At 50.9% G+C, this 20,223-nt stretch overlaps 1 protein-coding gene across 6 annotated transcripts in view; it reads left to right on the plus strand.

The window, feature by feature from the left end:
- Positions 1 to 20,223, plus strand: part of LOC118211533 (kinesin-like protein KIF21B) — a 67,982-nt gene that overhangs the window by 40,983 nt on the left and 6,776 nt on the right. For 3 of the 6 annotated variants that reach the window (XM_035388822.1, XM_035388820.1, XM_035388819.1), the window contains exons 19-33: positions 164 to 376; positions 920 to 1,021; positions 1,331 to 1,496; positions 2,018 to 2,078; positions 2,334 to 2,391; positions 3,176 to 3,381; positions 4,432 to 4,506; positions 5,369 to 5,485; positions 7,946 to 7,984; positions 13,781 to 13,917; positions 15,248 to 15,428; positions 16,600 to 16,764; positions 17,077 to 17,194; positions 17,323 to 17,493; positions 19,713 to 19,912. In XM_035388822.1, coding sequence (XP_035244713.1) covers positions 164 to 376; positions 920 to 1,021; positions 1,331 to 1,496; positions 2,018 to 2,078; positions 2,334 to 2,391; positions 3,176 to 3,381; positions 4,432 to 4,506; positions 5,369 to 5,485; positions 7,946 to 7,984; positions 13,781 to 13,917; positions 15,248 to 15,428; positions 16,600 to 16,764; positions 17,077 to 17,194; positions 17,323 to 17,493; positions 19,713 to 19,912 — 2,009 coding nt within the window. The remainder of the gene's footprint in view (positions 1 to 163; positions 377 to 919; positions 1,022 to 1,330; positions 1,497 to 2,017; positions 2,079 to 2,333; positions 2,392 to 3,175; positions 3,382 to 4,431; positions 4,507 to 5,368; positions 5,486 to 7,945; positions 7,985 to 13,780; positions 13,918 to 15,247; positions 15,429 to 16,599; positions 16,765 to 17,076; positions 17,195 to 17,322; positions 17,494 to 19,712; positions 19,913 to 20,223) is intronic. The other 3 variants (XM_035388823.1, XM_035388824.1, XM_035388821.1) reach the window with 1 other exon arrangement.

The following is a 20,223-nucleotide window of genomic DNA, read 5'->3' on the forward strand; positions in this document are numbered from 1 at the left end:
AGCAGTTACCTGTTAGAGCACAGGTGCAGTCTGGGCCACAGGTGTGCAGGAGTAAGCCTGTAATGCCCTGTCTCTCTGTCCGTCCCCTCCGTCTGTCCGTCTGTCCGTCCGTCCCCTCCGTCTGTCCGTCTGTCCCCACGCGTCTCCGTCCCTCCTCCTGCAGAAACGCGAGGAGCTCTCCGTCCAGCAGGAGGTGCTGCAGCGCAAGCGGGAGAAGCTGCTGGCGGAGGCGTCCGAGGAGGAGGAGGAGGAGGAGCCGCAGCGCCTCCTGCAGGAGGTGAACGAGGAGATCGAGGTGCTCAACGCCAACATCGACTACATCAACGACAGCCTGTCTGACTGCCAGGCCACCATCGTCCAGATCGAGGAGACCAAGGCAAGGAGGCTCGATTCGTCACAACTGCTACACACGTCTCCCACACGCCTCCTACACACGCCTCCCCCACACGCAGTCACACGCACAGACTCCCACGCAGTCACGCACAGACTCCCACACGCATAGTCCCACACACGGTGTTCCACACATGGAGTCACACGTGCGGAGTTCCACACGCAGTGCTGCATGCATGGAGTTCCACACGCAGTGCTGCATACATGGTGCTGTGCAGTTTGTGGCCTCTCACACTTCCTGCGCAAACAGAGTGCTGCCTGCACATGTTGCTCGCATCACACGCCTGCGGGGTCTGAATACATTTGCAGTTCTGGTGTTAAAGGGAACTCACTTTGAATATTTAAATATTTCCCACCTTACATCCTCATTTAGCATTTCTTTAGTGCTGTGCCTAATGTGAAAACATATTACAGCCCTGACTGCATTGTGGGTAATGTGTTGTTTTATGATTTTCCCAGGATGCTGGATGTGTGTATTAAAGCAGGATGTGTTGCAGTGTGTCACATGACCTGGTTGTGTTGCCCGCAGGATGAGCTGGACTCGGTGGACACCTCTGTGGTCATCAGCTCCTGCTCCCTGGCGGAAGCACGCCACCTGCTGGACCACTTCCTGAAGGCCTCCATCGACAAGGTGAGGCTTTCCGCCCGGCAACTAGGACTCACCGACACATACCTGAGCTCCAGATACCCCTGTTCCCTGGCAGATTCACTATATCATGTAGGAGCTCTCTTCTTTCCTGTTGTATTACAATGGAATAACTGTTCAATGAGCTATTTAACTTTTAGTAATGTTGCCTGATGATGCCTGACTTTCATGTCTGGGGTACGTGCCCCATGACGTATATTAAATGTACATATAGAAATACCAGCAGTACAGTGTGCGCGTGGAGTTAGGTCATTTTGGCTGTGGTTGAAGGCTGCCTCCATGTGGTGATTGCAGGGACTGCAGGTGGCGCAGAAAGAGGCCCAGATCCGGCTGCTGGAAGGCCAGCTGAGGCAGACGGACGTGATTGGCTCCTCACACAATCACGTGATCCTGGACGCTCTCCGGGAGAAGGCGGAGTACATCCCGGAGCTGCAGGCGCTCATTCACAACGTCCAGCAGGGTGAGAGTGGCCTTCGCAGTCTGGCGCTCTCCATCATCTTCCTCACTCAGCCTTCTCTTCTTCTCTTATCCTCATTTTGCTTTGGCCTTGCTGTTCCCCGGTTGTCAACCTTCTACTCCCCTCTTCTCTCTTTCAAGCCTCAGCACCCTTCAGTAATGTATTCTTTTTTAAAGTGGAGCCTGTCCTGTTGGCTTTAATTGACAGCCTGACCCATTATTTATAGAAGCTTGTACTTGGCTGCTGCTCACATAAGCTGGACTTTGCCGCCCTCTAGTGTTTCAACGTGTAACTGCAGTTATGGCCGTCTACATTAAACTGCGGAATTGGTTGTGTTATTGGCTCAGTAGTACCCAAAATTCAAAACTAAATCCCGTTTGATGCACAGATACATTTTCTGTGACCCACAACTCCCTATAGTGTCACCCAATATATGCGCAAATATGGAATTCCATTTTAATGTGTAATTTTATTAGTGCTCATATGAGTTTGTATTAGTGCTCATGTGAGTTGTGTCTCTGCAGAGAATGGATACGGCAGCACAGATGAGGAGGCGTCTGAGTTCAGCCAGGCGTCAGAAGGCAGGTGAGGTCACGCTCGCCCTCGCTGACATCACCGCTGACATCACCGCTGACTCAGCCGGCTGACTTCGGTTCTGGCTGGCTGTGGTTCTGCCTGGCTGCGGTTCTGGCTGACTCTGGTTCTGGCTGGCTGTGGTTCTGACTGACTCTGGTTCTGGCTGGCTGCGGTTCTGGCTGACTCCGGTTCTGGATGACTCTGGTTCTGGATGACTGGTTCTGACTGACTGTTGAAATGCGTTTCCCTCTCTCTTCTCCGCAGTCTGTCCCAGTCCTGCCAGATGAAGGGCTCTGCCAGTCAGGATGATTTCAAGCTGAAGGTGGGAATCCATGTTCTCATCAGGCAGGGGCCAGAGACCATCGTGACACTACCTAACTCTGCACTATTTCATCTGTGTTTTATTCATAACATTTTATGTGTGTGTCCATCCTTTGAGATGCTAAACTGAGGTCCCTACTCACTGTGGTCATTAAAGATTCCAAGGCCCTTTTTCTAATGATCAGGCGTGTGATTTTTGATTCCCTTGTCACTACAAAAGACAACAGAGTTCTCTGTTTTGTACGCGTAAAGCATGAATTACTGACCTCTTTGTAAGTACGTCAGGAACCTCCCTGAATTAATTCAATGTGCACTTGGGTGAAAGGTCAAGGGAAGGTGGTGCTGTGAGAGTATGATCCCAGTCTAGCCGATTTTCTTTGGTACAGTGCGCTTGTGTATTGATGTTGTGTGCAGTGCGCTCTGAAGGTGGCAGTATGTGCTAGCTGATGCTAGAGTGAGCAGTGTGGAAGTACTGCACAGTTTCCGAAGGTGGCGCTGTTCTCTGGGGAAAGGTGGGGAAGTACTGCATGGTTTCTGCAGGTGGCACTGTTCTCTGGGGAGAGGCAGTACCGCGCAGTTTCTGAAGGAGGCGCTGTTCTCTGGGGAAAGGCAGTACTGTGTGGTTCCTGCAAGTGGGGTAGTACCGCGCAGTTTCTGAAAGAGGCGCTGTTCTCTGGGGACAGGTGGGGTAGTACTGCGCGGTTTCTGAAGGAGGCGCTGTTCTCCGGGGACAGGTGGTGTAGTACCGCGCGGTTTCTGAAGGAGGCGCTGTTCCCTGGGGACAGGTGGAGCCGCGGCTGTCGGTGCAGATGAAGGCGGTGTCGGCGGAGTACCTGGGCCCCGTCATGGACGCCGCCACGCGGAACATCACCAAGTCGCTGGCCTCGCTCACGGACATCCACGAGGAGGGCCTGGGCCTGTCCCTGGCGGAGAGTCACTACAGGGAGCGCGTGTCCCGCACCATCAGCCTGCCTGTCCGCGGGCACACCTTGTGAGTACAGACGGGCCTGTGTCGCTGCCCTATTCCCACCCCCCGATTTCACCCCTCTGTCCCGCTGCGCTGTCCCACTGCCCTGTCCCGCTGCCCTATACCCACCCCCCGATTCCACCCCCCTGTCCCGCTGCGCTGTCCCACTGCCCTGTCCCGCTGCCCTGTCCCACCCCCCTGTCCCCACCGCTCTGTCCCACCCCCCTGTCCCCACCGCTCTGTCCCGCTGCCCTGTCCCACCCCCCTGTCCCGCTGCCCTGTCCCCACCGCTCTGTCCCACCCCCCTGTCCCCACCGCTCTGTCCCACCCCCCCGATCCCACTGCCCTGTCCCGCTGTACCACACCTGTACAACACCACCTGCAGAGGAGATGCAGGCATACCCTGGTCCTGTTTATAGAGATATTGAGTGCATGAAAAAGCTCCTGAGTGTTGTGCTGTGGGTTAACACTGCTGCCATAACTCTGCCTCAGTAATACCTGCTCCACTTCACCTGGCTGGGCTGCTCACCAAGGACTCAGTTTATAATGGAAGCGTTAGCCAGCAGGAGCAGAATAAACAAGGAGCCCCTGTTATAAACCTGCTGGTGCTCGGGGCCATGGAGAGCAGAACCCAGTCAGCTGCCTTAATGTTCCCTGAAAGCCCAACCATGATATTTTTCAGTTAGTAGTAGCTGCTTTAGATTAAGGCCCTTCTGTCTGTCTGTCTGTCTGTGTCTGTGTCTGTGTGTCTGACTGTCTGTCTGTCTGTCTTTGTGTCTTTCTGTGTCTGTCTGTCTGACTGTCTGTCTGTCTGTCTGTGTCTGTGTCTGTCTGTGTGTCTGTCTGTGTCTGACTGTCTGTGTGTCTGTCTGTGCCTGTCTGTCTGTCTGTCTGTCTATGTCTGTCTGTGCCTGTCTGTCTGTCTGTGTGTCTGTCTGTCTATGTCTGTCTGTGCCTGTCTGTCTGTCTGTGTCTGTCTGTCTGTGTCTGTGTGTCTGACTGTCTGTCTGTGTCTGTGTGTCTGACTGTCTGTCTGTGTCTGTGTGTCTGACTGTCTGTCTGTCTGTATCTCAGTCCCAGGCAGTCTCGCGCTTCAGACACGTCCCCTCTCACGCGGAGGAAGTCGTATGACCGTGGGCAGCCTTACAGGTACGTTTACACAGCACGCCATACAAACTGTCATACATCCTGCCGATCCCGTTAGTGTGTCTTTGGGGTGTAACAGAATGTACCTGCAGTTACCGTGTTCATGTGGGGATGAGGTGGGAGAGGCTGAAATGGACCTCAGATCTGAGCGTCAGTGGGATAGGCTGCGTTTCCAAAGCGCAGGCAGATCATCATATTCACTGAGACCTGTCAGGGGTAATGTAAAATGGCCGCCCCAGACCGGTTTACACAGGGCACTGCCATGGCGGGTTTCTCTGTGTTTCTGTATGACCGACCCCCATTTCCAGGGTCATTCTCTGAGTGGTTTTGCCTCCATAAACTTTTATGATCAACTTGTCGAGTGTCAGCGTAACGAGTGGCCATTTTGAAAGCGATGCTAGTGACGGTTTACAGAGCGAGAAAATCATCCACATTAAGATGGCAATGATGGCAGCAAGCTTTTAAATACTGTAGCGATTGCCTGGAGACAAAGAACAGGCAGATCTGGGGTAACAGTCATGCGTCTTTATTTATAGAAGCGGAGACCGTTATCAGACCAGATTACAAGCTTAACAAATCGGGGAGAATACCCGAGGGCCATCATACACAAATCCATGTGATCCCACCCGGGGTTAGATGCCCATTAATCAGGCTGGTGGCATCGCAATGGTAATGTTCCTATCCCAAAGGAATGGTCTCAGGCATTTTAAAGCCTAGCTATGTTTTTATATGGGGTATTTAGTTTTCAGTTTCGCTGTTGTTGTGTATGGTTCATTTATTTTTAAATCCTTTTTAAAGTTGGATTGTTCACTGAGCTGTGGGGATTTGCCAGTCACGTGATCACCTTCTCCCTGTTCTTCCGCAGACCACCTGACGTGGTGGGGTACACTCCCCCCTCGTCCCCCCCTCTGCGGCCCCGAAACGACCGCAACGTGTTCTCCCGCCTTACCAGTCACCAAAGCCAGGGGTCAGCGTTGGACAAGTGAGTGGAGGCTGTGCGTTAACGCTGCCGCTGCAGGTCTGCTTCGGTCTTATCGGCTTTAGTGTTCCTGCCGCTTCGCCAAAGAGCCGTTTTATAATCAGAGTTACACAGCGTCAGTACTGAATCCCTCAGGGTGTTCTGCAAATTTCAGCACTTGAACTTAAAAAAAAAAAAATGATCTTAATGTGTTGCTGCCTCGGACCAGAAAATGACCAGGAGCGTGAAGTGTAACAGTCTGGTGGGGTCACGTGCATATTTGAGCGCGTGCAGCCGCAGTGCAGTATGAAGAATGCCTTCGGTTTCGCGGTTAAAGTCGAGTTTGGAGCAGGGCTTGATGCTGCCACAGCCTGGAGTTAACACTGAGAGGGAAGAGTAAACTACACCCGGCAGGGTGGTGGAGTTCAGCCCGTAAAATATTCTGGCATTAGCTGTCCGCGTCACCTGATCGTAATGCTTGGTTAGGCCAACCTAACACACTTCCTGGAATTTTTTAGATCGTATCTCTTTTTAAAAATTATTTTTTAGGTTGTTATTATTTCCCGTTTGAAAATATCACATTGCGAGTATTTAATAGGTTTTGTCAGATGCCTACGGATGGAAGTTAATAGAGGAACGCATCTGATGATTTATGCTCACGCGCACTGCGGATGCGAGACGTTCTACGCGAACTTTCTCAGGGTCTCGTAATTGATCGCAGTTTTTTAAGCGTGAGAAAAAGCAGCGGTTTAATTTATCTCCCGTGGGGTCCTGATTCAGAACAGCTTTGGGGGGTTTACCGATCTCCCGTTTTTTAAATGCGTTCATCCCGCGATCAGCAGGGACGGCCGCCGCCTGCTAAAGGAGGAATCGATGGAGCCCGCTGTGACATCACAGGCCTTTCGTTATTTTAGCGCGAGCTGGTGAGTTAGCGCGGAGTGAATTACCCAGCATCTTTCCCTGGATGATTTTCTTTATGACAGCGTGTGTGTCATTAATGGAATCGACAGCGCTTGGGCGGGTTGAGGTGGTCATTTGAGGCGGTTCCCGCGGATGCTTTTTATTCTGAAGTTCTCTGTGTTTGACGGCGCGTGCTGGTGTAACTCTGTATGCCTCAGCAATTGGTTTTCGGAATGTGATTTATGAAAGGCCAATATTGTTAGGCATTGTGGAAGACAGAAGCATCTTAAGATTTCTGACGATTATTATGGGCTTATATTATATAGCATCATATAATCGTTATTCTGGGCCAGTTTTTGTTTTTTGCATTATCAGCTAGAATGCAAATTGAAAAAGTGTTCATCCATTTAGGGCAGATTGTCATTTATCCCGTTCCTTCTGATTTTGTGGCTCTGCCCTTGAATGCTTCATGTGAAATTATTTCAATGTATTGGGCGTGAAAATGGTTAGATGGTTATGGTTACAGTATTAAAAAAATTTCTGTGCCCCTGAGGGCTGGATTGTGCCTCCTTCTGTCAGACAGCCGGGAGGGTAACGTCCCGTCCTGCCCGAGCCACTGGGGTGGAACTCTTCTGAGGGCCTCTGGGTTCTTTATTAATGAAGAGCATCTTTAATACGGTCTGCTCAACGCTTCTGTGTGGGGGTCCCGGGGGAGGGGGGGCGGGCGGCGAACGATACTGATGCATCATGGTCTCGGTTTTGTACTGAAGATTCGTGTTGCCGCGAGGAGCGTGGGTGTGACCCTGGAAACAGAAATTTGCTCCTTTCTCTGATTCCGCCTTTCACCTGTGTGAAAAAGCAGGTGACGTGAGCGTGACAGAGCACACCACCTGACCTTTGACCTCAGTCTCCCGGGAGGAGGCGGTGTTCTGTGCCGCTACATAACCGGTCCTGGACCCGCTGACGTGTCCCTGTCTAACACGCTTGTCTGTTTGAGCAGCGCTTCGGGATGAATGGGTGTTCTGTCTCAGCATGTCCTCGAGAGCGGTGTTGACACGGACACCTGACCCTGACTGAATGCCTGTCCAAAACCGTCTTCCCCGGAGAAAGCGTTTGCTGCAGAGTCCTCCCGCGCCTCAACAACGACTCTTCTGTGTGTTGTTGAAGACCCTTTCAGCACCTCAGCCTTCAAGTGACAAGTCCTCTTAGAAAATTTAGCAATATGTGTTTGATAAGGTTAAATGAGACAGCACAGTGGTTTCTTGCAGTCCTCCCTCTACAGTATTCTGTAAATAGTTCCTTCAAGACTGAGGTGTGCTCTGGAGCAAATAGTCTTTTTTTTTTACCTGAAGTGCATCTGATTACAGGTGTACTTCCTTATGTGGTGAAAACTCTAATGTCCCCCCCCCCCGCCCCCCCCTCTAATGAACTTGGCATATTCTGTCCTGCTAACCTGTACTTCCCTTGTTTCCGTGTCTGCTGCCCTCCCCCTCCAAGAGTCCCCCCCCTTCCCCCGTCTCTTACCCCTTTACCCCCCCCCCCCAGCCCCTCCCACCCCTAACCCTGCTGCTGTTCTGTCTTCAGGTCGGATGACAGCGACTCCTCTCTGTCGGAGGTGTTCAGGTAGAGATCTGTCTGTCTCTCGTTTTCCTCTCTCTCTCTCTCTCTCCCTCTCTCGCCTGTTTGGTGGTCTGCGGCCCCTCTCTCCTCCATCTTGTGGGCGGAGTCGTATTTTGTTTGCATGCTTTGTCCTCTGGTCGTCCTCCACCTCCTGTCCCGCAGTACGTGTGTATGCTTTCTGTTCTCCAAGCACTGAATGAACCTTATGGACAGGAAGCCGTTTGGTAGAGACGGTGATGGAAAAATCTGGCCTCGGTGGAAATTGATGAATTTAAATCTTGCTGAAATAAAAATGTCTGTAAAACTAATGTTGAGCTGATTGAGTTATAGTCCATGTAGGATAAGATGTGACATTACCTTCTTCTAAGTCTTCTCACTTATGAAAGGTTATTCAGAATTAAACACAGCCCAGTCTTAGTTTCCTTGTAAAATCTGAGTACATGGCACATTCCCTGCAAAACAAGAGTGTCTTAAGAGTTTTCATTTCTTGGCATAGATATTGAGAAAATCCTTACCTGTTCTTTTCCACGTGGAATGCAGTGGGAGAGGCGATGCAGATTATGTTTTTTAAGATGTGCGAATCGTAATACGGGAAACAGAGCGTTCTCTGAATATTAGCCATGTTAAAACCGAGGCCTCTGGGCTCGCCCTGTCGAGCGGGGCATTTTCCTGCTGATCTAACTGGGCGGCTGAGGCGCCAGCGAACGCCTCTCAAAGCGGCAGTTAGGCCGGCACGGTCGCTGCGCTTCATTTGTTTGGATATTATCGGCTCTGTGTCCCTCCATTTCCTGCAGTGATTAAGGGTCCTCTGAGGGCAGGAGAATAGAACGCAGCATTCGCATGCAGATCTGCTGGTGTGAGGGCACGGCCTCCAGTTCACCTCCTACACTAGAGTGGGGGTGGCGGCGGGGGGGGGGGGTTGGCTGACCAAGGTCCTGGGGGGCCACAGGGTCTGCTGGTCTTTGTTTTTATTTGGCACTCTATTCATCAGTTAAAGCTGTCGATTACACAGTTAACTCACCTCACCTGGTTATCTTTGCCCTAAGTGGTTGTTGGATTTAAAGTGAAAACCTCACTAGAAACAATGTTCAATGTGTGAGTGACACAGGTGGGCAGGTGCTCAATTTAAAAATCAAACTAAAAATGTATTTTTACATCGTTCTTTTGTCTTAGAAATATCTTGAAACAACAGCCTTATTGATCTAAAAATGCATTCTGCAAATAATCCTTCCATAATCACAATCCCGTTGAAGTTCCAGTTACTGCTTAAAGAATATCTTTTTTGGAATTTCATTGGTTTGCTAAGGCTTAATATCTGATGGGAGTATTTACTAGCTATAGACCCAGGGCCTTGCAGTCAGTTTTAGGTTCAGAGAGCCTGAAGTGTCAGTGTCCTGTGTGAAGAGGCGACACGCTCCCTTCCTGACACACTTCACAGTAAGCTGCTTTCCCACAATGCACTCTGTTCCCCCATGCCTGTGACCTCTGACATCTGTGGTGTGGAGTGCAGTAACAGAGAGTGCGCTATCTACTGTTCACCACCGCCTTTGTGTTTATTTTCTATGGTAATTGGGAGTCCAAAGTGTGGCCGATTCTGGTTTTAAACTTGCCAAACGGTTCACCAGTACGCCCTAGGCCTGGCTGTCATCTTAATGTGGTACAGTTATTTATTTTTTAAACAAAGCCTCTTCGTTTGACTGTTGCACGTTGAAATTCCAAAATTCATAACTTCTGAGGAGCAGTGCAGTGCACTTTTATTATCAGTCGCGCTAATTTGTACTCGTACATAAAGTTGGTTTTATAGTTACGCTGATATTTGCTTTTTGCTATAAAACCCCTAATTGGTCTTTTTAAATTTTGAATCCAGCAGGAGGGGCAATTTGCTCTCTGAAAATTTAATTGGATGCATGTTCTTTATTTCAGAAAGTTGAATCTGCGGTTATAGTCGTGCCGATATTGAGCCATTTTAAAGCCAACCGGAAATTTATAATCGCAATCTGAAGGTACAGAGCGTCCTGATCAGGGTTCATTCAGATAACATCACCCCCCCCCCCCCCCCCCCCACACCCATCCCACTCAGGCTTGCCACATTTGGCCCCCCCTCTCTCTTGTGAAACACACTGGGGGAGGAGGAGGGTGGAATCTGGCAGCTCTCTGTGCCTCTGTCCCAGCTCCTCTTCTGTGACTGGGGGGAGGGGGGGTGAGGGGTGGGCATGGGGGGGGCGCTGCTCGTTCTCTCCAGGTTCGGGGATTTGCTGCAGGGGGAATCGGATTGCCCCACAGCACCGTGCGCAGTGGAGCTGCAGTTCGGCTTTTTTGTGTTTTATATCCACCATTACTGTGCTACACCAGTATGCATTTTGCTTTTATTTGTATATTTTAATATTTTTTATTATGTTATGTTTTTTTTATTTTGGCTGAAGTGCATGTGGCTTCTCTCTCCACGTGGGTTTTGAGTTTGGGCATTTGGGAAACAGAGACAGACTGACTGCACAGCACTGTGTGTCAGCTGGGTGGCTGTGCTGAATTGTGTGTGTGTGTGTGTGTGGGGGGGGGGGGTGTTGGTGGGGGAGGGGGTGGTGGCTGAAAAAAGGAGTTTTGGTAAGTTGGGTACCCTGTGGAATTCTGGGAAAACAGTCCTCATTTAAACAGCAGTGTGGTGATGTTCCTGATGAAGCCGTGATGGGTGGGGTTACTCTAAGCTGACAATCACTTATATTCACCAATCAAGGCAGAAGGGATGACACGTCCTGACTGCAGAGATTTTGGGGGTTCGTGAAGGCCCCCCCCCCCCCCTTTTCTGCAGCGCTTCAGTTCTTCAGTCCAGTCCTGTTCTTGCCTCGTGGCAGAAACGTTCATTGTGCCCGTTAGAGAGGAAAGAGAGAGCGTTTATTTCTTTAAACACAGTGACTGGGGGAGCTCTGGGTGACCTGCAGTTTGTTTTCCACCGCACAAGGGGGCGCCCTTGCTGGGCACCACGAATAAGTCTGTGGTTGGTCCTAAACTCCCTAGCCTGTCCTGCCTGGGGGGACCTCCTGTTCTGATCTCCACCGCCCCCTCTCCCCCCGGCAGCCCGTGTCCCTGTCCCCCCCCCCCCCCCCCCCCGTTCCTCAGCTCTGCGAGCGTGACCCAGTCCCAGCGTGTCTCTAATCGCGCCCCGTCCCCCCCTCGTCCCGCGCCCCCTCGTCCCGCCCCCCCCCCCCCCTCGTCCCGCGCCCCCCCGTCCCCCCCTCGTCCCGCGCCCCGTCCCCCTCGTCCCGCGCTGGCTCTCTCTGATTGCATAATTAGGACTTCAGAGACTGTGACCGGCGCTCGCTGGAGACCAATCTTCGCTTTGTTCCCGTCTCGGGAGAAGCGCCGCTCGCTAGCGAGAGGACCTCGTTATTTCTGAGAGGAAAGAGAGAGAAACTTTTTTATTTTTTATTTTTTTTACAGGCAAGGCATCGTGGGATATGGAATCACAGAGCAGCTGTGGTAATTGGCAGCAGAGGAAGAGATTTGCAAACTGGGTTTGGGAAAAGGACGGCAGAAACAGTAGCAAAGTTAAACTGAAACAGAGTCCCAAATTAAAGACAAACCCTCCTGTCAGAATGCAGGTCCGGGTCCCAAGAACACCCCATGGCTCATGCCAGCTCTCTCCACAAGGGGGCAGTGCATAGTTATGACTGTTACATTAATATTACACTGTACACCTAAAAATATGTAAAATAAACTCACTGTTTTAAGAAGAAATCAGGGGGAAAGAATGAAAGGAAATTAGGAAAAATATCCCCGCAGTACCCTCAATTATGAAAACATCAGTGGGCTGTTCTTTCATTGTCCAGGGTGACACGCACGCACGCACGGACGCGCACACACACACACACACACACACGCACACGCACACGCACACGCACACACACACATATACACACACGTACACACACACACACACACACACACACAGACACATATACACACACACACACACACACACACACACACACACGTGCACACACGCACGTATACCCACACGTACACACACACATGGCCGCACAACACGTACCAACCCTTGGGTGAAGCAGAGGTAGTCTTAACTGAAAACATTTATAAATGATGAATTAAGGCCCTTTAAAGGAATTCACAAACACCAATTCCTTCAGAAAACCATTTGGAACGATGCATTATATATACATTCAGTCATGGAGAACAATGGGAAATTTCCTCAGATTGTCTCCCATGATCCTTTGGGGGTACACTTACCCATTACCCAGCATTCCATGATATACTGCTTCTGAATGAGCCTGCATGTCCACAGCATTGTCTGTAATGCATGTGTGTGGGTGTGTGTGTGGAGCTCGTTCATCGAGCCCTAAGAGAGATGCTGAAGTTCCTTGGTGCTTAATTGTTCAGAAAATGCTAACAGCGAAAGAACAGTGTGTTTGAACATTTATTTATTTACATAAAGCCAACCAGACACTTTTTTGTGCGCTAACTTTATGCTGCGAAACTCGAAGCACACACACTTTTAAAAATAAAAGTAGAACGCACACACACACTTGCACGTGCACACAGATACACGCACACCCACACATGCACACACTCACCTGCCCACTGGAGGTTTTTTCTTGTCTTCCCGTCTTTCCCAAGTTGTGATTTTTCGAACGATGTTCCCAGAGCAAGCTGTTCATTTTTTGCCACGCATTGAAGGATGTCGTCGATGTGGCTGTTTCTGGAACGGGGCCTAGACTATAATGTTCTAATCGATCTGCTTTTCTGGCAGTCAGAATGGCCCGTGCCTGGCCACCGTCCCATTTCGTACTCCGCTGCAGTCCCTCAAAGCATAACCGTGTAGCCCAGGGGTGTCCAATCTTAGCCGAGCAGTTCAGCCCAGCACTGAGGTACCTGATTAAACTAATGTTAAACTAAAGTTATCACAGTTGGCAATTAAGGCCTTCATAACCATCGAGACCTGGGATAAAACAAAAACCTGCTTCCACACTGCCCCCCCTTTACGGGTAACACCGCCCCCCCTTTACGGGTAACACTGGACACCCCTGATGTAACATCACTGCCCCCCCCCCCCCCCCCGCCCCCCGTGAAAGAGTGTACTAAAAGTCAAACACAGTCCCCATCGCCTGTATTAATGACTTGTTATTACCATTAAAATATTCACCACCATCTTTGCTCTCTGCTCTGCGCATGCTGAAAGTTAGCGGTCGGACCCATTAGCAATCCTCTGAGCTTTATAGCACCTAATAGCATACAAGTCACCCAGCGCTTACTTTAATGAGCACTTCTGTTACGGAAGGCATTGGACTGTCGAGGCCTCAGTAATTTATTTTAATTATTTAGTAACCTGTGAAGTGTCATTACAGTCTTAATTAAACAACACGGGCTGTTTTTTTTTTTATTTAAAGTATTTTTTCGTCAGATGCTATTTGAAGTGAAGCCTCAAGTGTTTTTTGCAAGGATTTTTATTTTCGGAGGAAGAAGCACAGGACGCAGCGTAATGAGTGAAAAGCTAAATTCGAGCACAGAGTGGGAGTGGAGCGGAATTAAAATCGCACGCTGTTGTTAACACATTTCGCAGATGCTAAAGCGTCTGACAGGCAGTTCGGGTCTGTCACTGGGCCTGTTCTCCGCTTAGTGCCGCTCGCTCGCTCGCTCTCTCTCTCTCTCTCTTTATTTCCCTGGATGTGACGGGAGTCGCTCTGCAGAACAGGAAATGGGTCTGTGGACTCATGCTGGGGGCAGCGTATGCCCCCCCCCTCCCCTCGCCTCTGTTGGAGTCTCTGATAACCTGTGTGTTTCCGGCAGGGGGGTGATCAGCCCCATGGGGGGGCTGAAGGGGGGCAGGACCGCCCCCCTGCAGTGTGTATCCGTGGCAGAGGGACACTCCAAACCGGTGCTCTGTCTGGACGCCACCGATGAGCTGCTCTTCACGGGATCCAAAGGTACAGCGTCTTTGTTATTACCCCACTGAATCAGGGGTAGAGCGTCTCTGTTATTACCCCACTGAATCAGGGGTAGAGCGTCTCTGTTATTACCCCACTGAATCAGGGGTAGAGCGTCTCTGTTATTACCCCACTGAATCAGGGGTACAGCGTCTCTGTTATTACCCCACTGAATCAGGGGTACAGCATCTCTTATTACCCCACTGAATCAGGGGTACAGCATCTCTGTTATTACCCCACTGATTCAGGGGCACAGCGTCTGTTATTACCCCACTGAATCAGGGGTACGACGTCTCTGTTATCACCCCACTGAATCAGGGGTACAGCATCTCTGTTATTACCCCACTGATTCAGGGGTACAGCATCTGTTATTACCCCACTGATTCAGGGGTACAGCATCTGTTATTACCCCACTGAATCAGGGGTAGAGCGTCTGTTATTACCCCACTGATTCAGGGGTACAGCATCTGTTATTACACCACTGAATCAGGGGTAGAGCGTCTGTTATTACCCCACTGAATCAGGGGTAGAGCATCTGTTATCACCCCACTGAATCAGGGGTACAGCCTATCTCTCATTACCCCACTGAATCAGGGTGGGGCCAAGCATTGCTCTTCATACATATGCAAATCTGGCTCCACCCACACCCCCTGGACACAAGCCACACCTCCCTCAATGCTTGCCTGAAACATTTCTGTGCCTCTCCTGACACCCCTACTCCATCATCTTCACACACCCACTTAATGCCCCATATGCTGGAGTTAAATCAGCCTCCCTGCTGCATTCCTGCTGTTGCGGGAGACGTGCCTGCTGATCTACTTCTTTGTGCAGAAGTCTTTTATAGCAGTCTGCAGGCTAATTAGAGGAACTTCAGTTCGCAGTGACAGACGGAGCAACACTGCTCAGTACTCCTGGAAATTTGAGCTTTTAATGAACTATTTATCAGATTTGTCTTGCACAGGAGAAAGGGTGTGTGTGTTTGTGTGTGGTGTGTGTCTGTGTGTGTGTGTGTGTGTGTGTGTGTGTGTGAGAGAGAGAGAGTATGTGTGTGGTATGTATTTATGCGTGTGAGTGCGTGCAAGAATGTGTATGTATGTGGTTGTGTGTGTGTGTGTGTGTGTTCTCATTTGCATTGAGAATGTGAAAGATTTTCAGAAATACCTGAGTGTAGCATTTTCATTCCAGACCTTCAGGAAGAAGGGATGTAGATCCTTAGATCAGAACAGAAAATCTGAAATTGCTTTGCGCCGGTAGATTCAGGTCTGCTTTTCTGCAGTTATTTTGTGGGCTGCGTGTGCTGTAGCGTTTGCCTTGCTCTCTCTCTCCTCAGACCGCACCTGTAAGATGTGGAACCTGGTGACAGGGCAGGAGATCATCACGCTGAAGGGCCACCCCAACAACGTGGTGTCCGTCAAATACTGCAGCGGCTCCTGCCTGGTGTTCACCGTCTCCACGTCCTACATCAAAGTGTGGGACGTCCGCGATTCGGCCAAGTGTGTGCGCACGCTGACGTGAGTGTCCCCGTCCGCCGTACGGTTTCTAACCTGACCAAACCAGCCGTACGGTTTCTAATGTGACCAAACCCACCGTACGGTTTCTAATGTGACCAAACCCACTGTACGGTTTCTAACGTGACCAAAACCACCGTACGGTTTCTGACGTGACCAAACCCACCGTACGGTTTCTAACGTGACCAAACCCACCGTACGGTTTCTAATGTGACCAAACCAGCCGTACGGTTTCTAACGTGACCAAACCCGCCGTACGGTTTCTAATGTGACCAAACCAGCCGTACGGTTTCTACCGTGACCAAACCCACCGTACGGTTTCTAACGTGACCAAACCCACCGTACGGTTTCTAATGTGACCAAACCCACCGTACGGTTTCTAATGTGACCAAACCCACCGTACGGTTTCTAACGTGACCAAACCCACCGTACGGTTTCTAACGTGACCAAACCCGCCGTACGGTTTCTAACGTGACCAAACCCACCGTACGGTTTCTAACGTGACCGAACCCGCCGTACGGTTTCTAATGTGACCAAACCCACCGTACGGTTTCTAACGTGACCAAACCCACCGTACGGTTTCTAACGTGACCAAACCCGCCGTACGGTTTCTAATGTGACCAAACCAGCCGTACGGTTTCTAATGTGACCAAACCAGCCGTACGGTTTCTAACGTGACCAAACCCACCGTACGGTTTCTAATGTGACCAAACCAGCCGTACGGTTTCTAATGTGACCAAACCAGCCGTACGGTTTCTACCGTGACCAAACCAGCCGTACGGTTTCTAATGTGACCGAACCCGCCTTACGGTTTCTAACGTGACCAAACCAGCCGTACGGTTTCTAACGTGACCAAACCCACCGTACGGTTTCTAAGGTGACCAAACCAGCCGTACGGTTTCTAAGGTGACCAAACGCTCGTTCCACCAGCGAGCTCCTCGCGTGGTTGCACTGCTCACCCGCTAAGTTAACTCTATCAGCGTGTTACATGATTATCCATCATGCCTGTCCTGCTTGTCAGTTTTGTGGAGAATCCGTCTCGCTAATCAGGCGCTCTCAGTTGAACCCGTCCATCAGATTTTCCTGATTAGCTGTGCAGCCCTAGCCTGTAGCGTTCTTGAGCTGAATGGCTTTTGGGTCCTGATCTTAGGTGTCTACCCCTCTGCCTGCGCAGGTCTTCGGGTCAGGTGGTCTCAGGGGACGCCTGTGCCGGAACCACGACCCGGACGATTACCGTGGCCCAGGGGGAATGCCAAATCAACCAGATCGCCCTCAACCCGGCCGGGACCGTGCTGTACGCTGCGGCCGGCAACACCGTCCGCACCTGGGACCTCAACAGGTGAGCAGCGCCCCGCGGTCCTCCAGAGCCTTCCCAGAGTCCTCTGCTTCTCTCCCTTCAGTGTGGGTGTTGTTGGTGGAAGGTGTGGGTGTTGTAGTTGCAAGATGTGTATGTTGTATGTAGAAGGTGTGGGTGTTGTAGGAGGAAGGTGTGGATGCTGTAGTTGGAAGGTGTGGATGTTGTATATAGAAGGTGTGGGTGTTGTAGGAGGAAGGTGTGGATGCTGTAGTTGGAAGGTGTAGATGTTGTAGGAAGAAGGTGTGGATGTTGAAGGCAGATGGTGACTGACTAACCGGTGTGGTTCTGACCCAGGATGCAGGCCATGGGGAAGCTGACGGGCCACATCGGGTCGGTGATGTGCCTGACAGTGGGCCGCTCCACCCGGGGGAAGGACCAGGTCATCACAGGGTCAAAGGACCACTATGTCAAAGTAAGGGCGTGCTCTCAGGTTACATTGGGACTGGTAAAAACCGGTTATTTCCAGTTTTTGCGCAGTACTGTGGTGTCTTTGCCCCCCTGGGACAGTAATACAGAGCACATGCTGTATATTGGTTTCAGGTCTTCGACGTGGCAGAGAGCATGCTGGGTAATATAGGCCCTGCCCACAACTTCGAGCCCCCCCACTATGACGGCATCGAGTGCCTGGCCATCCAGGGCGACGTGCTGTTCAGCGGCTCCAGGGACAACGGGATCAAGAAATGGGATCTGGAGCAGCAGGAACTGATCCAGGTACAGTGTGTGAGAGAGATCGCTGCCTTCGAACCCAGGGCCAGGGACCGGTCCAGACTGATCCAGGTACAGCGTGTGAGAGAGATCGCTGCCTTCGAACCCGGGGCCAGGGACCGGTCCAGACTGATCCAGGTACAGTGTGTGAGAGAGATCGCTGCCTTCCAACCCGGGGCCTGGGACTGATCCAGACTGATCCTGGGGAGTCATTACATTACATTACATTACAGGCATTTAGCAGACGCTCTTATCCAGAGCGACTTACACAACTTTTACTTAGCACTTTACATTGTATCCATTTATACAGCTGGATATATACTGAAGCAATGCAGGTTAAGTACCTTGCTCAAGGGTACAACGGCAGTGTCCTTACCCGGGATTCGAACCTGCGACCTTTCGGTTACAAGCGCAGTTCCTTACCCACTGCGCCACACTCCGTCACGGTGTGATCCTGGATTCTGTTTAATGTTAACCTCCTGTTTTAACGCCACGCTCTGACCTGTGTTGAAACCCCCCTGGCTGTGTTCAGGGGTTTGAAATGGGAGAAGACTGAACATTCCCCTACCGAACCATCTGCTAGTAGGGGCAGGGTGCAGGGGGGCATGGGGGGTGGGGGAGAGTTAAAACAAGCAGGTCCCATTTTACATAGTGACTGAGTTTCAGAGAGTCCTCCCCAAGGAGACAGTGGTCAACCCTCGACAGATTCAGGGCCGGCCACGGCCCCTGCTTGGCCAGCCGTCACAGGTGGGGCAGCAGCCCAAGCCCACCGTGTGCATGTGGAGAGGAGCAAACAGTGGAGCACATCGTTGAAGCTTGCCCTCTCCCAAGACCGAAAGGAGGATTAGTCACCCTCCATACAGCAGATCAGGTGGCAACTGCTTGGCTCAAGGACTTTGCATTCGCTAAATAAATAAAATAGAGAGTCTTCACTCACTGGTTGCTGGTGGAGAGAGAACACAATGATGGCGGTTTGGTGGTGGAGAGTGAGCACAATGATGGCGGTTTGGTGGTGGAGAGAGAGCACAGTGATGGCGGTTTGGTGGTGGAGAGAGAGCACAGTGATGGCGGTTTGGTGGTGGAGAGAGAGCACAGTGATGGCGGTTTGGTGGTGGAGAGAGAGCACAGTGATGGCGGTTTGGTGGTGGAGAGAGAGCACAGTGATGGCGGTTTGGTGGTGGAGAGAGAACACAGTGATGCCCGGTTGCTAGGGCTAAAATTAAACCCCATCGCTCTAGTCTCGGAGGCAATCAAACGACGGGCTTTATTGCGACTTTTAAAAGCGCAGTAAATAAAATAAATAATTGTTTTGTTGCACGTGCCTCTCGCATTAATTAGCGAGCGTTTGCAAATCGGGACGAGCCTCGGCACCTTGTTGCCATGACGATGGAGCTCAGGCGGCGCTGCTCTGGGTGCTGTGCACCTTGGCTGGCGTGGGCCCGTGGGCTGGCCTGCAGCCTCAGCAGCACTCTGTCTGGAATCATGGCTGTCTGTCCGTCTGTCCGTCCGTCCGTCCGTCGGGTGCCAGCCGAGCTGTAATATCTCACCGCGTCTGAAGCCAGTGAACCCTTGGTGCTGAAAAGGGAACAGGTCTGCTGTGCAGTTCTGAACAAGTTTGAGAAAGGGGGCTGGAAATGTTCAGCGCCCTCCGGGGGTGTCTGTGGGTGAGTGCTGCTTTTAGCCGAGCTCAGTAGGGGGTCATTTCAGACCAGTCTGCTCCTGAGAGCTGTGAGTAGTGTGGGTTTCAGTGGACTGTGTGGGTCTTGAGATTAAGACCAGAGACTTATGCCCCCCACATGGGGGAAAGAATGAATTTCTGGGTTTTTAGGGTGATGCCCGTCAAAGCAACGGTGCGTTGGGTGTAATGTCAGTCAGGTGTTGGGGATACACACACATGCATACACAGACACACGCGAACAAACATAAATATGCATGCATCCTCAGACGCATGCATACGCACAGATTCACTAATGTGCTTACGCACACGTACACACATTCTCGTTTACACATGCAGAAAATTTCATGTTTCCCAGGCTTGTAATAATGTTTTGCTTTTCTGCACATTGTATCAGCAACTTCGGGATGGTTGTTTTTTGTGGTGTATTTTAAACTATTTAAATATTTTACGTTATTAATCATAGCCCCCAGCTGTAAAGCGTTTCTCAGTGTGTGTGCGCACGCTCGTCACATGACCCGTGTCGTGCGTCTCGTCTGTCCTCTCCCAGCAAATCCCGAACGCGCACAAGGACTGGGTGTGTGCCCTGGCCCACGTGCCGAACCGCCCCATGCTGCTCAGCGGCTGCCGGGGGGGCATGCTGAAGGTGTGGAACGTGGACAACTTCACCCCCATCGGGGAGATCCGGGGGCACGACAGCCCCATCAACGCCATCTGCACCAACTCCAAGCAGATCTTCACCGCCTCCAGGTACAGCGCCCCCCGGTGGATGGGAGTAGAGTTTCTATGAGTGGGGCAATAGCTTCTGTTGACCACTTACTGTCACTTCTCTGCCCATTTTTGGTGCTTATGACGTGTGAAGGGGATGAAATGACTGATTTCAAAATTTAAAACACCTGTGAATCAGTGTTTTAAAAATAAGTATATACACATACATACATACATACATACATCTGTATATATATATATATATATATATATATATACATCAGACCTCTGTATTGGCTACACGTCTGCCTTGCTTACCGGTGCAGGTATGGTCCAAACTTGCGAATTGCGGT

Source organism: Anguilla anguilla, chromosome 13, assembly GCF_013347855.1.
Source record: "Anguilla anguilla isolate fAngAng1 chromosome 13, fAngAng1.pri, whole genome shotgun sequence".
NCBI lineage: Eukaryota > Metazoa > Chordata > Actinopteri > Anguilliformes > Anguillidae > Anguilla > Anguilla anguilla.